At 33.6% G+C, this 16,239-nt stretch overlaps 7 protein-coding genes across 7 annotated transcripts; 4 read left to right on the top strand and 3 right to left on the bottom strand.

Annotated features, from left to right (window-relative positions):
* Positions 1–171: 171 nt before the first annotated feature.
* Positions 172–3,704, top strand: DFA_02446 (uncharacterized protein; the record flags this gene model as incomplete). Its single annotated transcript, XM_004366774.1, has 2 exons — positions 172–2,121; positions 2,214–3,704. 2 exons carry the CDS (start codon positions 172–174, stop codon positions 3,702–3,704), a joined length of 3,441 nt encoding a protein of 1,146 aa, XP_004366831.1.
* Positions 3,705–3,855: 151 nt separating this feature from the next.
* On the bottom strand, positions 3,856–4,478 carry DFA_02445 (glutathione-dependent formaldehyde-activating; the record flags this gene model as incomplete). Its single annotated transcript, XM_004366773.1, has 2 exons — positions 3,856–4,062; positions 4,218–4,478. 2 exons carry the CDS (start codon positions 4,476–4,478, stop codon positions 3,856–3,858), a joined length of 468 nt encoding a protein of 155 aa, XP_004366830.1.
* Positions 4,479–5,112: 634 nt separating this feature from the next.
* CSN8 (COP9 signalosome complex subunit 8) lies at positions 5,113–6,200 on the top strand (the record flags this gene model as incomplete). The annotated part of the gene is made up of 5 exons (XM_004366772.1): positions 5,113–5,205; positions 5,326–5,393; positions 5,518–5,696; positions 5,823–6,049; positions 6,171–6,200. 5 exons carry the CDS (start codon positions 5,113–5,115, stop codon positions 6,198–6,200), a joined length of 597 nt encoding a protein of 198 aa, XP_004366829.1.
* A 452-nt stretch (positions 6,201–6,652) lies between these two features.
* DFA_02443 (uncharacterized protein) lies at positions 6,653–8,962 on the top strand (the record flags this gene model as incomplete). Its single annotated transcript, XM_004366771.1, has 1 exon — positions 6,653–8,962. One exon carries the CDS (start codon positions 6,653–6,655, stop codon positions 8,960–8,962), a length of 2,310 nt encoding a protein of 769 aa, XP_004366828.1.
* Positions 8,963–9,753: 791 nt separating this feature from the next.
* On the bottom strand, positions 9,754–11,105 carry DFA_02442 (uncharacterized protein; the record flags this gene model as incomplete). Its single annotated transcript, XM_004366770.1, has 3 exons — positions 9,754–9,807; positions 10,398–10,618; positions 10,697–11,105. The coding sequence occupies 3 exons, from the start codon at positions 11,103–11,105 to the stop codon at positions 9,754–9,756; spliced, it is 684 nt and encodes a 227-aa protein (XP_004366827.1).
* A 186-nt stretch (positions 11,106–11,291) lies between these two features.
* On the bottom strand, positions 11,292–13,289 carry DFA_02441 (uncharacterized protein; the record flags this gene model as incomplete). The annotated part of the gene is made up of 6 exons (XM_004366769.1): positions 11,292–11,710; positions 11,802–12,047; positions 12,109–12,245; positions 12,310–12,454; positions 12,543–12,894; positions 12,987–13,289. The coding sequence occupies 6 exons, from the start codon at positions 13,287–13,289 to the stop codon at positions 11,292–11,294; spliced, it is 1,602 nt and encodes a 533-aa protein (XP_004366826.1).
* Positions 13,290–13,614: 325 nt separating this feature from the next.
* On the top strand, positions 13,615–15,810 carry DFA_02440 (uncharacterized protein; the record flags this gene model as incomplete). The annotated part of the gene is made up of 4 exons (XM_004366768.1): positions 13,615–13,665; positions 13,713–13,787; positions 14,242–15,299; positions 15,435–15,810. 4 exons carry the CDS (start codon positions 13,615–13,617, stop codon positions 15,808–15,810), a joined length of 1,560 nt encoding a protein of 519 aa, XP_004366825.1.
* Positions 15,811–16,239: the final 429 nt, after the last annotated feature.

Genomic DNA, 16,239 nt, shown 5'->3' with positions numbered 1-16,239 from the left:
CGAGAGAAGAAAGAAATAGATCCATCATTCATAGTATCTCCCTCCCTCTCTCTGACACTCGAGTAGAATTATTTGTTTGTTCATTCACACACACACCAACGCACACTAATAGTTAATTTAATTTTTTTTTGTATTGCTCATATTATTAATAACACAACCAATCGATTTCTCATGGTAACTTTTAATAAAGATTTATCACAACAACAACAACAACAGGAATCTTCTGTTTGTGTCAGCTCAACAACAACAACATCACCACATCCTCCATTGCCATCGACTCCCTTTCAAACCATCTCGCCAGAGGTGCATAACAACACAACTGCTGAGCATCATCAACAACAAAACCACACCACCAATAATATTGCAACAACACCAAATATATCAACAGCAGCAGCAGCGGTCGAGGCATCTCCCTTATCGACATTTATCAATAAATCTTTATTTGATTCACCACATCTTTACGGTAAACCTGGTAAAGATCAACAGTCATCTTCATCTTCATCTTCATCATCATATTCGGCAATTGGACACTTTTTAGAGCGTGACCAACAGACACCTGCATCGCCATCGACAAGACTCCTATTCCACCAATTTGACAATATCTTTACAAAGTCACCTCAAGTACTCTTACCATCACCACGTTCATCACATCAGCATCATACTACCAATAACAAGAAAGGAGCAGGAGGAGGTGGAGGAGGAGGAGGTACCACCACACCAAGAGGAAGCAATAGTGCAACTGTGAAACCAAGTGCAACTACTCCAACTTCTACAACTACGACTACCTCGACTACCACTAGCACAAGTAATAGTACAAGTACTACACCCAACAAGGACGGTAGCGGTGGAAACAACAATAGTTTTGATAGTGAAAGTTCAAGCAACACAGAGAATTTGGTGTTTAGGATCAATAATGGTCTTCAACCCAGACAACAAAAGATCACCACTCAGAACCAACTCATGAATATCCCCAACTCTCTCATTCCATCGTTGAATCCAATGCGACGAACAAGACGACAACAACAATTGACCACTAGTCTCCCACTGCCAAATGCACTCATTCATAACAACAACAACAACAACAACACTAGAAATCGTAAACGTTCAAATAGTAATCTAAGTGTAACAAGTAATAGTGATTTTGAAGAAGATGAAATGGAAGAAGAGGAAGAACAAGAAGATAATTTTAGTGAAGATGAACAAGAAATATCAATAGTTGAAGATGATTCTGATGAATCTGAAGATATTTCATCTGAACAACAAGAAGAAGAAGAGGAGGAAGAAGAAGAAGAAGAAGAAGAAGAAAAGGTTCATCATCATCATCATCGTCGTCATCATCATCATGAAACTTCAGAAGATGAAGAGATTGATATTGAAGATCATTCTGATATGTTACCAGATACAACAACAACAAAGAAACCAACAAAGAAACCAACCGCCAATACAAAAAATAATACAAAGAATAATACAAAGAATAATAAGAAAAATAGTAAACCAACTCTTCCTCCACCACCACCACCTACTACTTCTAAACAACAACAACAAAAGAAAGCAAAGAATTCATCTAAAAAATCATCAACTACTAAAGATGGAGGAGGTAAGGAAGAGGAAGAAGAAGAAGAAGAGAAATCATCACAATTTTTCCAAGCCATTTCAAACAAGTTATCAAATACCTTTCAATCTATATCAAGTACCATTTCATCTGTATTGGGATCAACTGGTGCATCACCTTTAAAAGGAGGAGGAGGATCAAATGACCAAGTATCAAAGAGTAACGGTGGCGGAGATAGTAGTGATGGTAGTCCAGTCAATGGTCATGACAGTGATGTCAAGATGGGTGATGCCGAATCGTCAGACAAGACAGTCACAGAGAAAAAGAAAAGAAAAAAGAATGGAGAGGATGCTGGACGCTGGTGTCATCAATGTAAAGCACTAAAGTTTGAATATGTCCAATGTCAAGCTGCTCTCCTCGACAAGCCAAAATGCAACAAACGATTTTGTTCAACTTGTCTCACCAAACACTACAACAAGGAGGTGTCAGTCTTGAAAACAAGACCAAAACCTTGGTGGTGTCCATTTTGTAAAAATACTTGTATATGTGCTGCTTGTAAAAGAAAAAGAGTAAGCAAAAAAATATAGATACATAGATATATAGAAGGTTTATATATATATATATATTTACTTTATTATTTACTTTTTATTTTTTATTTTAGGAAAATGGTGAATTCCCACCTTTGGGAGAATTATTGGATCAATCAACATTGACTGCAAATGGTGCCGTTGTGGCAGAGGAAGGGGTAGTAGTGATGGAGAATCCAACAACTACAAATTCTAAAAAAGATGCTAGAGGTAGAAAAAAGAAAAAAGTAGATGATCCTTCTACTACTATTACATCTTTTTCTACTTCTAATACCAATACCAATTCTACCAATACTACTAATAATTCGACGACTACAAACCAATCCTCTTCTTCTAATACAAATAATGTAACTTTAGATCATAGTCATATAGCTATCAATCTTGATAATATTATAGATAATAATATTAATACTTTAAATAATAATATATTGAAAAAACAACAAGAACAACAACAGAAACAAAAACCACAGAAACCAGAACCAACAACACCGGTGAGAAAATCATCGGCAGCAGATCAAAAGAAAAGAAATTCTACCTCTACTACCTCTACCTCTACCACTACTACTACTACAACTACACCCAAAAAAAAGCAAGTAGATGAAAACGAAAAGGAAAAGAAGTTTTTTCTGACCGACTCTCACCCTGAACTCGACAAATACGTACCTATTTTTACTACTATAGACAAATCAGCAATGATATTTAAAGACGTGGTGACACCAACGTACAGAGAGGCCGATCAGTACTCGGTGAGAGATGGATACAAAGATGTACTGCCAGCAGATTATCGTGGATCGTGGACAGAGGACTTTGACGACGACGAATACAGACAACACCAACTTGCACTTGAAGAGGAGCGAGTCGACATTATGCACCCACCCCTTACCCCTCGCGGTGGCGGTAGTGGCCACCGTGTCATGTCGGCTCCCACAACACCCCTTTCTCCCACACCAGTGAGCGGACGCTCACCACACACCTCGCCATCTCTCTTTGGCGTAAAGACTCGTAGAAACAGTAGTGGTACTCCCATTGCTCAAATAGATACTTCCCTATCTGCACTGGAATCTTCAATGCGAGAAAAAAGAAAATTAAAAAAGGCTCAAAAATCAAAATCCCCTCCCATCGTTATAGTTAAAGAAGTAGCAGAAATAGAACAAGAAGAACAAGAAGAAGTAGAAGAAGAGTCAAGTGATGAAGATACAGATGATGAATTATATCTTGCAAGACATGAAAAAATAGCAGAAGAAGAAAGAATTTGGTATTCCAGTTTTAATGATCGTAAATCTAGAAAAGGTCAAAAACCAACAAAACCTTCTTCATTTTATTCATCTCCTTATAAAGATGGTAAAGATAGTAAAGGTAGTAAAGATAATAATAATAATAATAATAATAATTCAAATTCAAAATCACCTTCTTTATCTTCAAAAAAGGATTCAACAACTACTCCTACTAAAACTTCAACTTCAACTACATCAACAACAACAAACAACACACCAAAATCCACATATAGTCCAATTTCAACTAGAGCGTCAAGATCACGTCTACGAGCTAGTTATCCTCCTGTTTAAAAAATATTTAAATATTTATCCACATACACAAAATGATTAATAAAATCCATTGATTATTTATTTTCTAAATTAATGTTTATAATTAATTAATTATAAATTAATGTTTATAATTAATTAATTATAAATTAATGTTATTTATTTATTTATCTCTCTAGAGATGATTATGGAATTTTGGTACTTCAAACCAATTATTATTTCTACCATCCAATGGTTGTACAATGAGAGATGACATTTGTTCATCGGTCAAGTCATCAAGAGTATTGATAGAGATGGCAATAAAGTCACCTCCCATATCTGGAATGATTGAAAATCCATGACAACGAATTCCACAATGCTTACAATGATAATGAGAATGAGCCTTTTTTAAATTATTATTATTATTAGTATAAATTAAATATATTATAATTACCAAACTTATTATTTTTCAATTTGTTTCGATCTTGATCTTTCTTTCTCTCTTCTTCTTTTTGATTTGTTATTTGTGTATTTGTTTGTTTGTTTGTTTGTATGTACCTTTTCACCAAACTTATAAGTTGTATAGCTATCTTGACCTTCTAATAACTTGAAGAACTCTGGTTTAACCAATACCTCCCAAATACGAATCTTTGTACAGAATGAGCAATTGCATCTAACAGACTTGTTGGTCAAGAAATCAATCTCTACTGAGTATTTGAGTGCACCACAATGACATGAACCGTGGTAAGCTTGACGACCCTCTTTAAAGAGGCTAGCATTGTGTGTGGTTGGTCCGACTTCGCAAGATGTTTCCGACATTATTGATTGATTGATTGATTGGTTGATTGATTGATTGTATAAATAGAATAAGATAAAGATTAGATTAATTAATTATACTACTGAAAAGTCTGAAGACAACTATATATGTAGGCACAAGTCAATTCAATTTCCAAGAAATGGGAGTAGATACAATAATCTTAATCTTTGTTAGAACCCACTGAAGAAGGACGGTTACAACAACAAAAATGAAAACTTTTTACCAAAGGTACCGATTCCACTTCATTGCCACCTCGTTCATTTCCATTGCTGCTGGAAATTTAAATAAACATATTCACATAAATAGTAGTTCTAAACCTGGTACAAAACTAAAAATAAAAATAAGTTTTTAATATTATTATAATTATTTATTAACAACAAATATATTATAATATCTACTGCTATTTATATATATATATTTTCTACAAAGAATTGTGACTTGCCTCTTTGAGAAGCTGAGAAGGTTTATTTTATTTTTAATAATAAATATTAAAGATTTGTTTCTTGAAGTTCAGTTTTCTCTTTTTTTTCAAATTTTTTATTGAGCTCTTCAAACTTTATTAATCAATCTAAAAATTGAGAGAGATAGTTTATTAGTTATTGTTGTATTATATCAGAGAGAGGAGAGATAAAGAGAATGGTTACAGCAGCATACCCAGAAATTCAAAAGTATCTTGAAGCTAACGATTTTAAGAATATCCTCAGTTGGTGTACAGAGAATGAATTGAGAGTATGTTTAATAGAATAGAATAGATAAATCTTTTGATTGATTGATTGATAGATAGATAATACACGTTAATTGGTTAGTTACTAACTTACTCTCACTCTCACTGCATTTATCATTTGATAGTTACAACAAGACAAGTTTGTCAAATATTACAATGTATTTTTAATCAATTATCTCATTGCCAATGATATGTAAGTGATAGATAGACTGATAGAATGATGGGATAGATAGACATGATAGATACATGATGAATGAATGATTATTGTTATTAGATAGGTTGATATTAATCTCTCTCTTCTTCTTCTTCTCCTATAGTACAAATGCTAGATTCTTATGGAATAGAATCCCATCAGAAATCAAAGGTGCCGATCCACATTTAAAGACCATTTGGGCACTCGCTAAATACATTTCACAACTCAATTATGCTCATATCTATAAACATCTTGCTATCAACTTTGGTCCAGAATTGGCTCCATTTATTAATGAATTGAAAGGTATGAAGAATAGAAATAGAAATAGAATAGGAATAGAATAGGAATAGAAATAGTCAATCAATCATTCATTCATTCATTCTTTAACAATGATATTAATATAATTTATACTTTTTTATTTAATAATAGTATCATTCCAAAGACGTGTATTTGATTTAATTTCAAACTCTTATTCAAACATTTCAATTAAAGATGCCAGTTTATATTTGGGAATTTCACCAGAGGAAGTCGTTAGATTCACCCAAACCAATGGTTGGGAAAAGGATCCATCATCGGATTCCGTCAAACCAGTTCCAGTCAAACCAGTCGAACAAGTTGGAAATGGAACAAAGAAGATTCACTCTCTTACCGACTATGTATTATTCCTTGAAAAATAATCATCATCATTAAATAATATTAAATATATATTGAAATGAATGAATAGTTTCATACCCACATACCCCAATCCAAATGAAATAATAAATGTATAAAATATAGATTAAACATGTTAGAATTGAAGAGTTTTAAAACTTATATAATATGAAATATATTTATTATTTATTTAAACAAAGTTTTGTGCATTTTATCTAATAATAATTTGATTAATCTATCACAAATAGATATACAACTTTGTGTTCTTTATACTATTCAAAGATTCATTAAAGATAATATATATTTAAATTCCACAAATAATAATCGAAAAAAAAAACGACAAACATCCAACTTGCGCATCTTGACGACGAGCATGGTCGGCCTTGTACATAGTTTTGTAAAGGGAACTCTTTGTTATTATTACACTCTTTACAAAGGTATGTAATAAAATATTGAACCGCACAACTAAGTTCCCACGTTCAAACAAAATACATATATCTATATACTTTTACTTTACTAATATTATTCACACCTATATTCATTGTACAATGTAGTTAGTTCTATCTCCCCTCCACTCCCTTTCAATATATTGATAGCAAAGTTGAGAGATGGATCGTCATAGTCATACACCACCATCTCAAAGTCACGAGGAAGTGAATAGCACAGGTGAAGGTGTACAGGAACATCATCAGCAACAAAGGGAGATAATCGGTCAACACCAACAACAACAACATGTAGTCATGGAGCATATGCAGGAGCAGGAGCAGCAGCACCACCATCACCATCATCATCATCATCATATGGAGGAGGGATCGCCACCAGGCGACGAGACTGGCCAGCAAGACATGCACTCCCACCATCACCAACATATACATCATGAACAGCAACAACAACACCACCATGACGGTCACGATGTTCATCTTGACCATTCCCAAGGGATGCTGCACGAAGATGGAGGACACCAACACCACCAACAACATCACCAAATGGATGTGCATCACCACCACCAAGATGAACATCAACAACATATGATGATGGAGCACCAACATCACCAACACCAAATGTACCATATGGTGGATGACGGTAATGCAGATCAGCACCAACATCAACATCACCATCAACAAGAACATCACCAACATCAACATCAACATCAACATCATCAACAACATATGCATGTTCAACAAGATGATCATGTTGATCAAGACCAAGAACAAGACCAAGACCACCATATGCAACCCAACCACCACCACCACCACCACCAACATGTAGTACATGCGTATGCACATAGCAAGCGGTGTTGTGACTGTGATTGTGACTGCGGTCAGATCCTTTTAAATACAGTGGCCGACCTTGTCAATGAAAAGTTTGTTCAACTTTGGGAGCAGCAACAAAAGATGTTTGCACACTCTACTCATTTAGAAAACTTGTTGACTAGTGTCATCAATATCAAGTATCCTGAACTCAAACGAAAACATTCTACAATGACATCCGCAACTACTCAACAACCATCACACCAATCACGCCAATCACAACAACCATCACATCAACAAACATTATTACAAACTCAACCACAAGCATCTCAACCATTGTCCATACAATCAACACACCACCATAATAATCATAATAATAATAATAATAATAATAATAATAATAGTCATTCAAGTCCTGCACAACAACAACTTTCACCACCACCCCAACAACAACAACCAAAAGAAACAAATGAATTATTAGACAAGGATATGATGGATGACGGTAGTGGAGACAATAATAATAATAATAATAATGATATGGAAGGAGACATGGAACAACCAAAAAAGAGAAGGAGAAATTATTCTAGTGACATATCAAACAAAATCAGTTCGTTTTTGGAACCACTATTTGAAGAGGATTGGAATATTACAAAGAAACATGAATTGTCATTGGGTGAGAGGATAGCGGCAGAGATTAACGTTGATCCGGCTGAAGGTGCAAGTATTGTCAAATCGTATTGGCATAGAGCTCGAGGCAACTCGAAACGATTGTTTTCTCAATTGGATGACTATAGAATGGGGTTGGAGAGGTTGTTGGTTGAGGATGCACAGACATTCCAGATGCTCTGTGACAAGTTCAAGTTTGAAAGTCGCGAGATGGTAACAAAAGACTTGTCCGATGTCAATAATACACTCAAAGAGATGGCTGCCAGAGGAAGTGGTCGAACCAATATCAAAGGTAAAAAGTCACTTAAACGAGTACCAGATGCTGGTATAAAGACATTCAAAGGTAGATCGGCAGCTCTTTCCAACCACTTTTTTCACTATGCCAATGGTAATCTCAACAAGGAAACATTGGAAATCATCGACCCCGATTTTACAGAAATATTTAATCAACATCAACAACAACAACTTCAACATTTACATCAACAACATGTTCATCATCCTACTTCGGCTCAAAGTCAAAGTCAAAGTCAAAATCAATCATCCCAACAACAACAACAACAACAACCACCACAATCCCAACGACCATCTCCATCACCACCTCAACAACCACATCAACAACATCCTCCATCTCAATCGTCCCAACAACCGTCTCCACCTCAACATCAATCACAACAACCACATCAACAACAACATTTACATCGACAACAAAATCAAAGTCAAAGTCAATCATCCCAACAACCTCCATCACCTCAACACCCACAACCACAACCATCATCACTTATACCATCTTCATCTCCACCACCTCAACAACCACAACCACAACAATCATCATCTATAATTTCACATTCTTCATACTCAAATACAAATTCTAATCAAAATAATAATAATCATTCAAGACAACCAATTTCTGAACCACAACAAGAATACTCTGAAAATATTCCCAATCAACAACAACAACAACAACAACTAAATGAAGATTCTAGTAGTATTGTACTACTTTAATACTTTATTATTATTATTAGGATAATAAATATTTTGTATATACGCTCCAACCAAGCTTTTTATTTAGTTCGAAATTATAAACTTTATTGATTATCATTAATATTTATTGTAGAAGATTCGTATAAAAGGAAGTTTACCTCAACCCTCGTTCAACAACAAAGAAATATATCTATATTTTATTTAAATCTTTATTTTATTGTAATATTATTATTTATATTTATGTGTAGTATTGAATTAAGTAATTACTTATCTTGATGTTCTAATATTTATTTTATTTATCTGTATATATATGTCTTTAAAGTTTGGGTTAAATTAACCCGATCGATTAATTATAAGTTTATAGATCGATGTATAGGCATGCATTCACCGTGTACCTATATCTGCATGAATGATCGATCGACCTAACTTAATAACATATGCCAAGTTTTAAAATTAGTTGTTATTAATTACTACTATTATTATTTATTATTGATATATCACCTATAGGTTCTATGGATTGGCTCAGTCTATTCTCTTGTGTCTGGTCAATGCTTATTTGATCTATTCGTTTGAGCGTCTGATGGATGGCATATAGTCTTGAAAATCACGTCACACAAACTATATCATCTTTTCAATGATGCCATCCATCAGACGCTAGGAGATTAGTATCTTCAATGAGAGAGGAGGAGGATGGTCTCATTCAAGTCTCTCTCTCTTCTCTCTAAATATACGTACGTACGTATTTAATAATAATTTCTCCCAAAAGTAGTAGTAGTTTTATACAGCTGCTACCACCACTAACTCTGTATCTTTTATCTATTTCTACCAAATATATTCTGCTGTTGCCAAGACATTGGGTAACAAGTCTAGATATAGATTTTAGTTACACTCGAGATCTCTCAACTTATTGGAAGATGGGTTTGCACAAGACAAGAGTGGGAAAAGATTCCAGGTTGGAGACGTGAAAATACAAAGAGATCTGTTTATCTTTATTTTACTATTGAATACTACTGCTACTACTACTACAACTACAATCATCATCAAAACCTAGTGCATCACTTCTTCTTCTTCTTCTCTTTTGACAAGCAATCATAATAAATTAAAAGGGAGTTAGATATGATTCTAAAATCCTCTGTACATTAAAAATAATATGATAGGATAGTTAGTTCGAATATTATGATTTAAATAACAATCACACCGTGATCAACCTTTTATAGTTTATTAAATCTATTTAATAAAATCTATTTTTTTTTTTTAATGATCATATTATTATTATTTTACACTGATTAAGATGAGGTGGATGAGTATCTTGTTGCAAGGTGCAAATTAATTGTTTTTAATTTGACAACCATTAATCAAGAACATATTATGTTATTAGTGTCATGAATTGTGGCGAGTGAGTGAGGGAGGAATAAAAGTTGGATTGACTCTACTACTAACAGATCTATCTTAGAACCTTGACTACTGATTTCTTTTTATCCTTTTCTTCTTCTTCACCGCTGGAATTGTATTTCTGGTAGGCATAGTAAGCAGCGCCAGCTAATGCAACCATGCCCAGTATCCATCCCTTGTTTTCTTCTGCTCGGTGACCAATAATCTCAATCATTTTGATAATGTATAGATCTGTTTGTTTACTGTCCCACTTTCCATCAATAATATATGTGGAAACATGTTCACCTTTTTTTTAAAATTGATGAAATATAATAGATAAGATTAGCGGATGGATATCAATCAATATGGAGATGTTGTACTTACAATTTCTTCGAACCAAATTGTAAACTATATCATTACGTTTGGAATAGGTAGAAATTAGTCTCATCATACTATCAGCAGATGAAACTCTCTTTCCAATGACAATGATTTCATTTGGATGCGATGGCTCTGAAAACTGCTTACTTGAACCAACAAACAAGATCTTGGCCCTTTTTTTACTTTCTAATGATACCTCTTCAGCCAAGCCAGAGAAATGAAGAATGGAAAAGAACTCTCCTTGATAGTAGATTCTAACACCGTGGTGAAAGTACTCATACTCCCTTTGTCCTAAAGGATGCATACGCTTGATAGCAATGTGTTCCAACGTCCATCCGTGGCAATCGTCTTGTTCTAGTTGACCATTATTCTTTTGATACAATTCAATTAATTCTGTTAATTGACTTGATCTCATTTTCTATAGTATACTCTACTATGTACAAACTATTATTATTTTTCTCTTTCTTCTGTATTACTAGTACAACTTTAACCTTATACAAAATAAAAATAAAATTGTGTGAATCAAATTTGTATTGATTCGAAATATCTGGCTCCGAATTGCCCGTTTTAACAAGTTAACACTTTATTTGTTGATTTTTATTTAATATTTTTGTACTGGTTTCTTGGGATGAGACAAGTTATCTTCCAACTTTGGGATATCGACCTTGATGAAATCGTTTCCACTATAATTAGGGAAAGATACTTCAACTGCATTGAGGTATCCTGCAAATCCAAATAATTGAACATCGACACTGTAAAGGGGACTTTGAAGATCTATCTTGACGGTGATATAGGTACTTGCTTGTTTCTGATTATAAATCATCCATTCTTCATAGTAATAACTCATTCTTGGTCCTCTGAGACAACCATCATCCGAAGGGATAGTATTAAGAGTGATTACTTTTTTACCGTTAAGATAAAGATCCCATTCAGCACCTAATACAGAATCATAAATGGCAAAGGTGACGGTAAAATAATAAAAGAAATTACCACCTCTTTGAATTGTATATTTTAGACCATCTATATAATAATAATGATTGGGATCGAATTATATATATATAGTTAGAGAATATTGTTAAACTATAACAGAATAAATATAATATATACTTACTGCCATTCAAAGGAGAAGTTGGGCTATATCCAGATACAGTGTCAAAATGAGGGTCAGTATAGACGTCGGTTGAACTTTTAGATGGATCAATCTTGAATATTTTGCAAATTCCAGTTGGATCAAAACATTTGAAATTACCATTGGAATCAGGATTGTCAATACACATGAGTGGAGTTTTGGCAGGGTACTCCATGAGATCGAGATTATTGATCTGGCCAAACAATTTATATGCATCATCTGGAAGGTCTATATTTAAAAATGAATGGTAAGTAAAAAAGAATAGGTTGGATCAAAAAATATTACATACTAATTGCTGGATGAATAGAAAGTGCAGGTTTGATTAGTTGCAACTCATAGTAAAGGTTGCATCTTGCAAGATAGTAATGGAAATCTTGAGTTTTATCATGAAGAGTTTGTACTAAACTTTTTACATCACCATTATTCCTATATTATTAAATTAAATATTAATACGTTATAATATATACCAATTTTTTTAAACAAAACATACCCATAGACATAATCAGATGGGAATCCCCATGCACTTGCTTGGAAACAGGCATCTCTCATAAAATTAGAATAAATCAACATGGTCATTCCATAAAGACTACCTAGAATATGAGCATATAATGGTTGAGAGAAGTTGATTAGAGCACCTGTTTAAAAAAAAAAATAAAAAAAAGTAAAGAGAGAGTTGATTAATTAATTGAATATTTAATAAATATTAATATTTAAATATTTTACCTTCTAAAAAGTCACGATAAGACATGAATTGAGTTCTGATCATTTGTAAAAGTGTGTCGTCATCAAGTTGAGCCAAATGTGCAGGTGGTTCAACTCTATAGTCAAGATTCTTGTTTGGGATAAAACCAACTTTTGCTTGCTGTCTATCAACGAATAGAGTGAGGAGATCATTGAAATTGTTTCCACGATTTTGGCAATCGATAAACATGGCCATACATCTATTCATTTCACTATCGTCCAATTTCTCATTTAACATTGTTTCAATCTTTTGATATAGGGATGCCATCTCTTTTTGGAATTGATCTTGAGTGATATATTGACCATCTTTGGAGAAGATTTTCCCCCAAACAATCTATGGTATTTTAAAATTGAAACGATACAATACAATTAGAGATGATTATGATAAAAGTATAAATACAAAATATTCTTATTCTTTATACATACACCAAATCCAACTTTAAGGAATGAGCCAACATAAGGAGTGAAACTAAGTACCAATCCAATGATTTGACCCCAATCTGCTGAGGTTAATAAATCAAAAGGATCTTTTTGTTGCATCTTTTCAACTGATTCAATTCTTTGATGAATGGCCTCTCTTTGGGCATCGGTTAGATCACCAATAATAACCCTCTTTCCATCTTTTAAGTACTTCTCCTTTGCTTCTTGCATTTGTTCTAGAGTTGGTTTTTTGATATGAGGAATATCGTCATGTTTATGATCGTGGTGATGGTGGAGGTTGGATAGCATTTTAATTATTCTTTATACAAACAAAATTATTTGTTTTAAAAGTTAAAATATAATGAATAATGATTTCTATTGTCCACACAACAGTTGGTCAATTTATAAATAAATTTTGGTAGATATCAGATATTTTTAACTATGTGAAGGGACCCTACGAAATCATTGATCCAGTGCTCAAGAAAGTCCAATGCGCAGTGGGAAGATATTACTCACTTGGCAGGGTTACAGGTTTGGTAAAGTGCTTTGCTAAATTCTTTGAATATGTGATCACCAAATTAAAGAGCTCACCAATTTGGGTAAAGACACATGTGGACAAGATTCCTTTTTGAAAATGATCGAAACGACAAATGTCGTGCACAAAGGTTTAATATTGTTTGGTTGGGTGCGTTCATACTATACATCATCATTCTCAATATTTATTTATTATAGTTTGTTAATAATCAAAGAGAAGAGAGCAACACAAGCAATATAATAATGAAGTCAAATAGCCGAGTATATCAATTGGTATCTTATTTGCAATCCTTCTCTAACCAAGTCGACATTCAGTTGATCATCCAACACTAATCCTCTCACTCAAACAATCGGGAGGCAGCCATCGCCAACGTTGATACTCTGGGTAGAGAAGCAACAAAGTTACTCGCAAGTGTACCAGTGTTCAAAAGGGGCTTTTGCTGTCTAGGAGTGTCTGATGGATGATATCATCTTTAGAATCAAACTTGAAAATATCTTTTAGTGATGCATCAGACGCTTCTATAGTTATACTATATTGTACAATAGTCATGGAAGACATGAATATGTACGTACATATATATAAACAAAAAGATCGAACCACAAGATGTATGTATAATTAATAATAGCCAAGGATAATAAAATAATAATTAAAAGTAATAATGAATGGGATAATAATTGGTGTATAAAAAAAAAAATTTGTATGTTTGATATTTATTTACTTATTTAGAGAGAGATCAAGTTGAAGATGGAGGATAATAGTAATCTTAGTGATATTGATAGTTATAGTAGTGATAGTAGTAGTTATAGTAGTGATAGTAGTAGTGAAGATGAAAAGAAGAAAAAGAAAAAGATAAAGAAAAAGATTGGTGTAAATCAAATAGATTTAGATAGTGAATATACAAAAGAAGAGTTAAAAGGTTGTCTAGTATCAACATTACGTCAAATTTGTAATGTTAGAAAGATATATTGTCCAAGTTCAATTAAAAAGAAAGATGCAATCAATCTCATCACAGACAACCAAGAACAAAAAAAGAAATTAAAGCAATTAGAGGTTGTGACCAAACAATATCATGTTGGTACTGTCAATTATGCTCTGCCAATCTATCTCATCATCAAGATATTCAAGTATATTTGGGATGAATTGTTGGATCAGAGTATGGTGGTTGATTTGTCGCTGCCAAAGCTGACAGATAGACGTTCAAGGTTTAGAATGGCACTCTACTTGGCATCGATCAACAAACAATTATTCAATGTAGTGTCAACCTTTACATCATCGTTTCGTATAACCTACAAAGACTTGATGCATATGACCTCGGTCTCTTGGAATGTCATCAAACGACCATCGACGGTATCAATGGATCATCATGACTTTGACAATATATTCTTTACAAAGAATCCAAGTGTTAGAATCACTGAAACCTTTTCAAGTGTCACTAAATTAAAGATCAATTATGGTGGTAGTGGAGGTATCATTCGAAAGACATCGTTTGTACAAATGGGAAACATCTTGCAAGGATTGGTTAGTTTTAAAGCTGGCAAGATAAAGTTGGAGAATGGACACTACCAAGTACTCGCAAGTCTCCCGACATTGGTCAAGATTGATATTAAAGAGATTTACAATCCAGACTCGGCTGGTGATCTCGTCAAACTACTCAATCATCCAGTCGTCAAACTTATCATGCCATCCAAATATGACTATGGTTTGGACAGTAACCCAATCGTAAAAGACTCTATCGTCAAGTTTGAAGCTGCCTTTTTTAAAAAAGAGTACAAGAGTCTTAGAAAGTTTGTTTGCACAGACATGTACTTTTACAATAGAACTTTTTATAATTTTACTACTGGACTGTCAGCGTTTGACGTGGCACAATGCACTCATCTCTACAACATTACACATCTGAGCACAGAATTAACGTACAGTAGTAAACGTAAATTAGAAAGAGATGGTTGGATAACGCTCCTCTCTTCATTTGCATCGTTGACAATATTAGAGAATCGATCTAAAAAGAATGTTAAACAAAATGGTGATTTGGATTTTGAAATTGCTGAAAAGATAAAGAATCCATTCTTTAAATATTATATAGTTAGAATTCAAGGTTTACATACTTCAAATAATATTATAGAATCTTCAACCTCTCAATCAACAAACACAACTACGAAACCAAAGAAATTAACAAAAAAACAAATAGCAGAAGCAGCAGCTCAACCTCTTTCTCTTCCTCCAAATCAATTTCAATATTTAAAAGAAAAGTGGAAAGGATCAGCAGAAAGAAAGATTTGGTATATTAAATTGGATTAAAAAAAAAGATATTTAAATGGGAGATATGGATACAAAGTATATCCAGGAATATATGAATGATCCACAACAATCAATTTATTAAAAAAATAAATCATCTTTTAAAAAAACATCTTTTTTTTTTTTTTTTTTGAAGCCAAGCTGATAATAAAACAATAATTAGAAATCATTTTCATCAATTACATCAACAGAGGAGCAAGAGCAACTATCCTCTCCTCCTCTCCTCTCTCCCCTTCATCCTGACAGGCACTGTCTCTGAAGATTAGTACTGGCTACCTCCATCTACAGAGACATTAACCATCTCACAGATGGGTCCTGCTCAAGCTATGAACCACCTCACCAAACTCGTATCGACTTTAACATTGATCCTCCCCACCCTCTTCAAAATATCAAATCTAAATTCTTTCACCTTCGATCCTCCTCCTCCTCCTC

Source organism: Cavenderia fasciculata, assembly GCF_000203815.1.
Source record: "Cavenderia fasciculata unplaced genomic scaffold Scf_Dfasci-G-b-143d02.r1-5, whole genome shotgun sequence".
Classification (NCBI taxonomy): Eukaryota; Evosea; class Eumycetozoa; order Acytosteliales; family Cavenderiaceae; genus Cavenderia; species Cavenderia fasciculata.
This window is presented reverse-complemented; position numbering and strand designations above follow the sequence as displayed.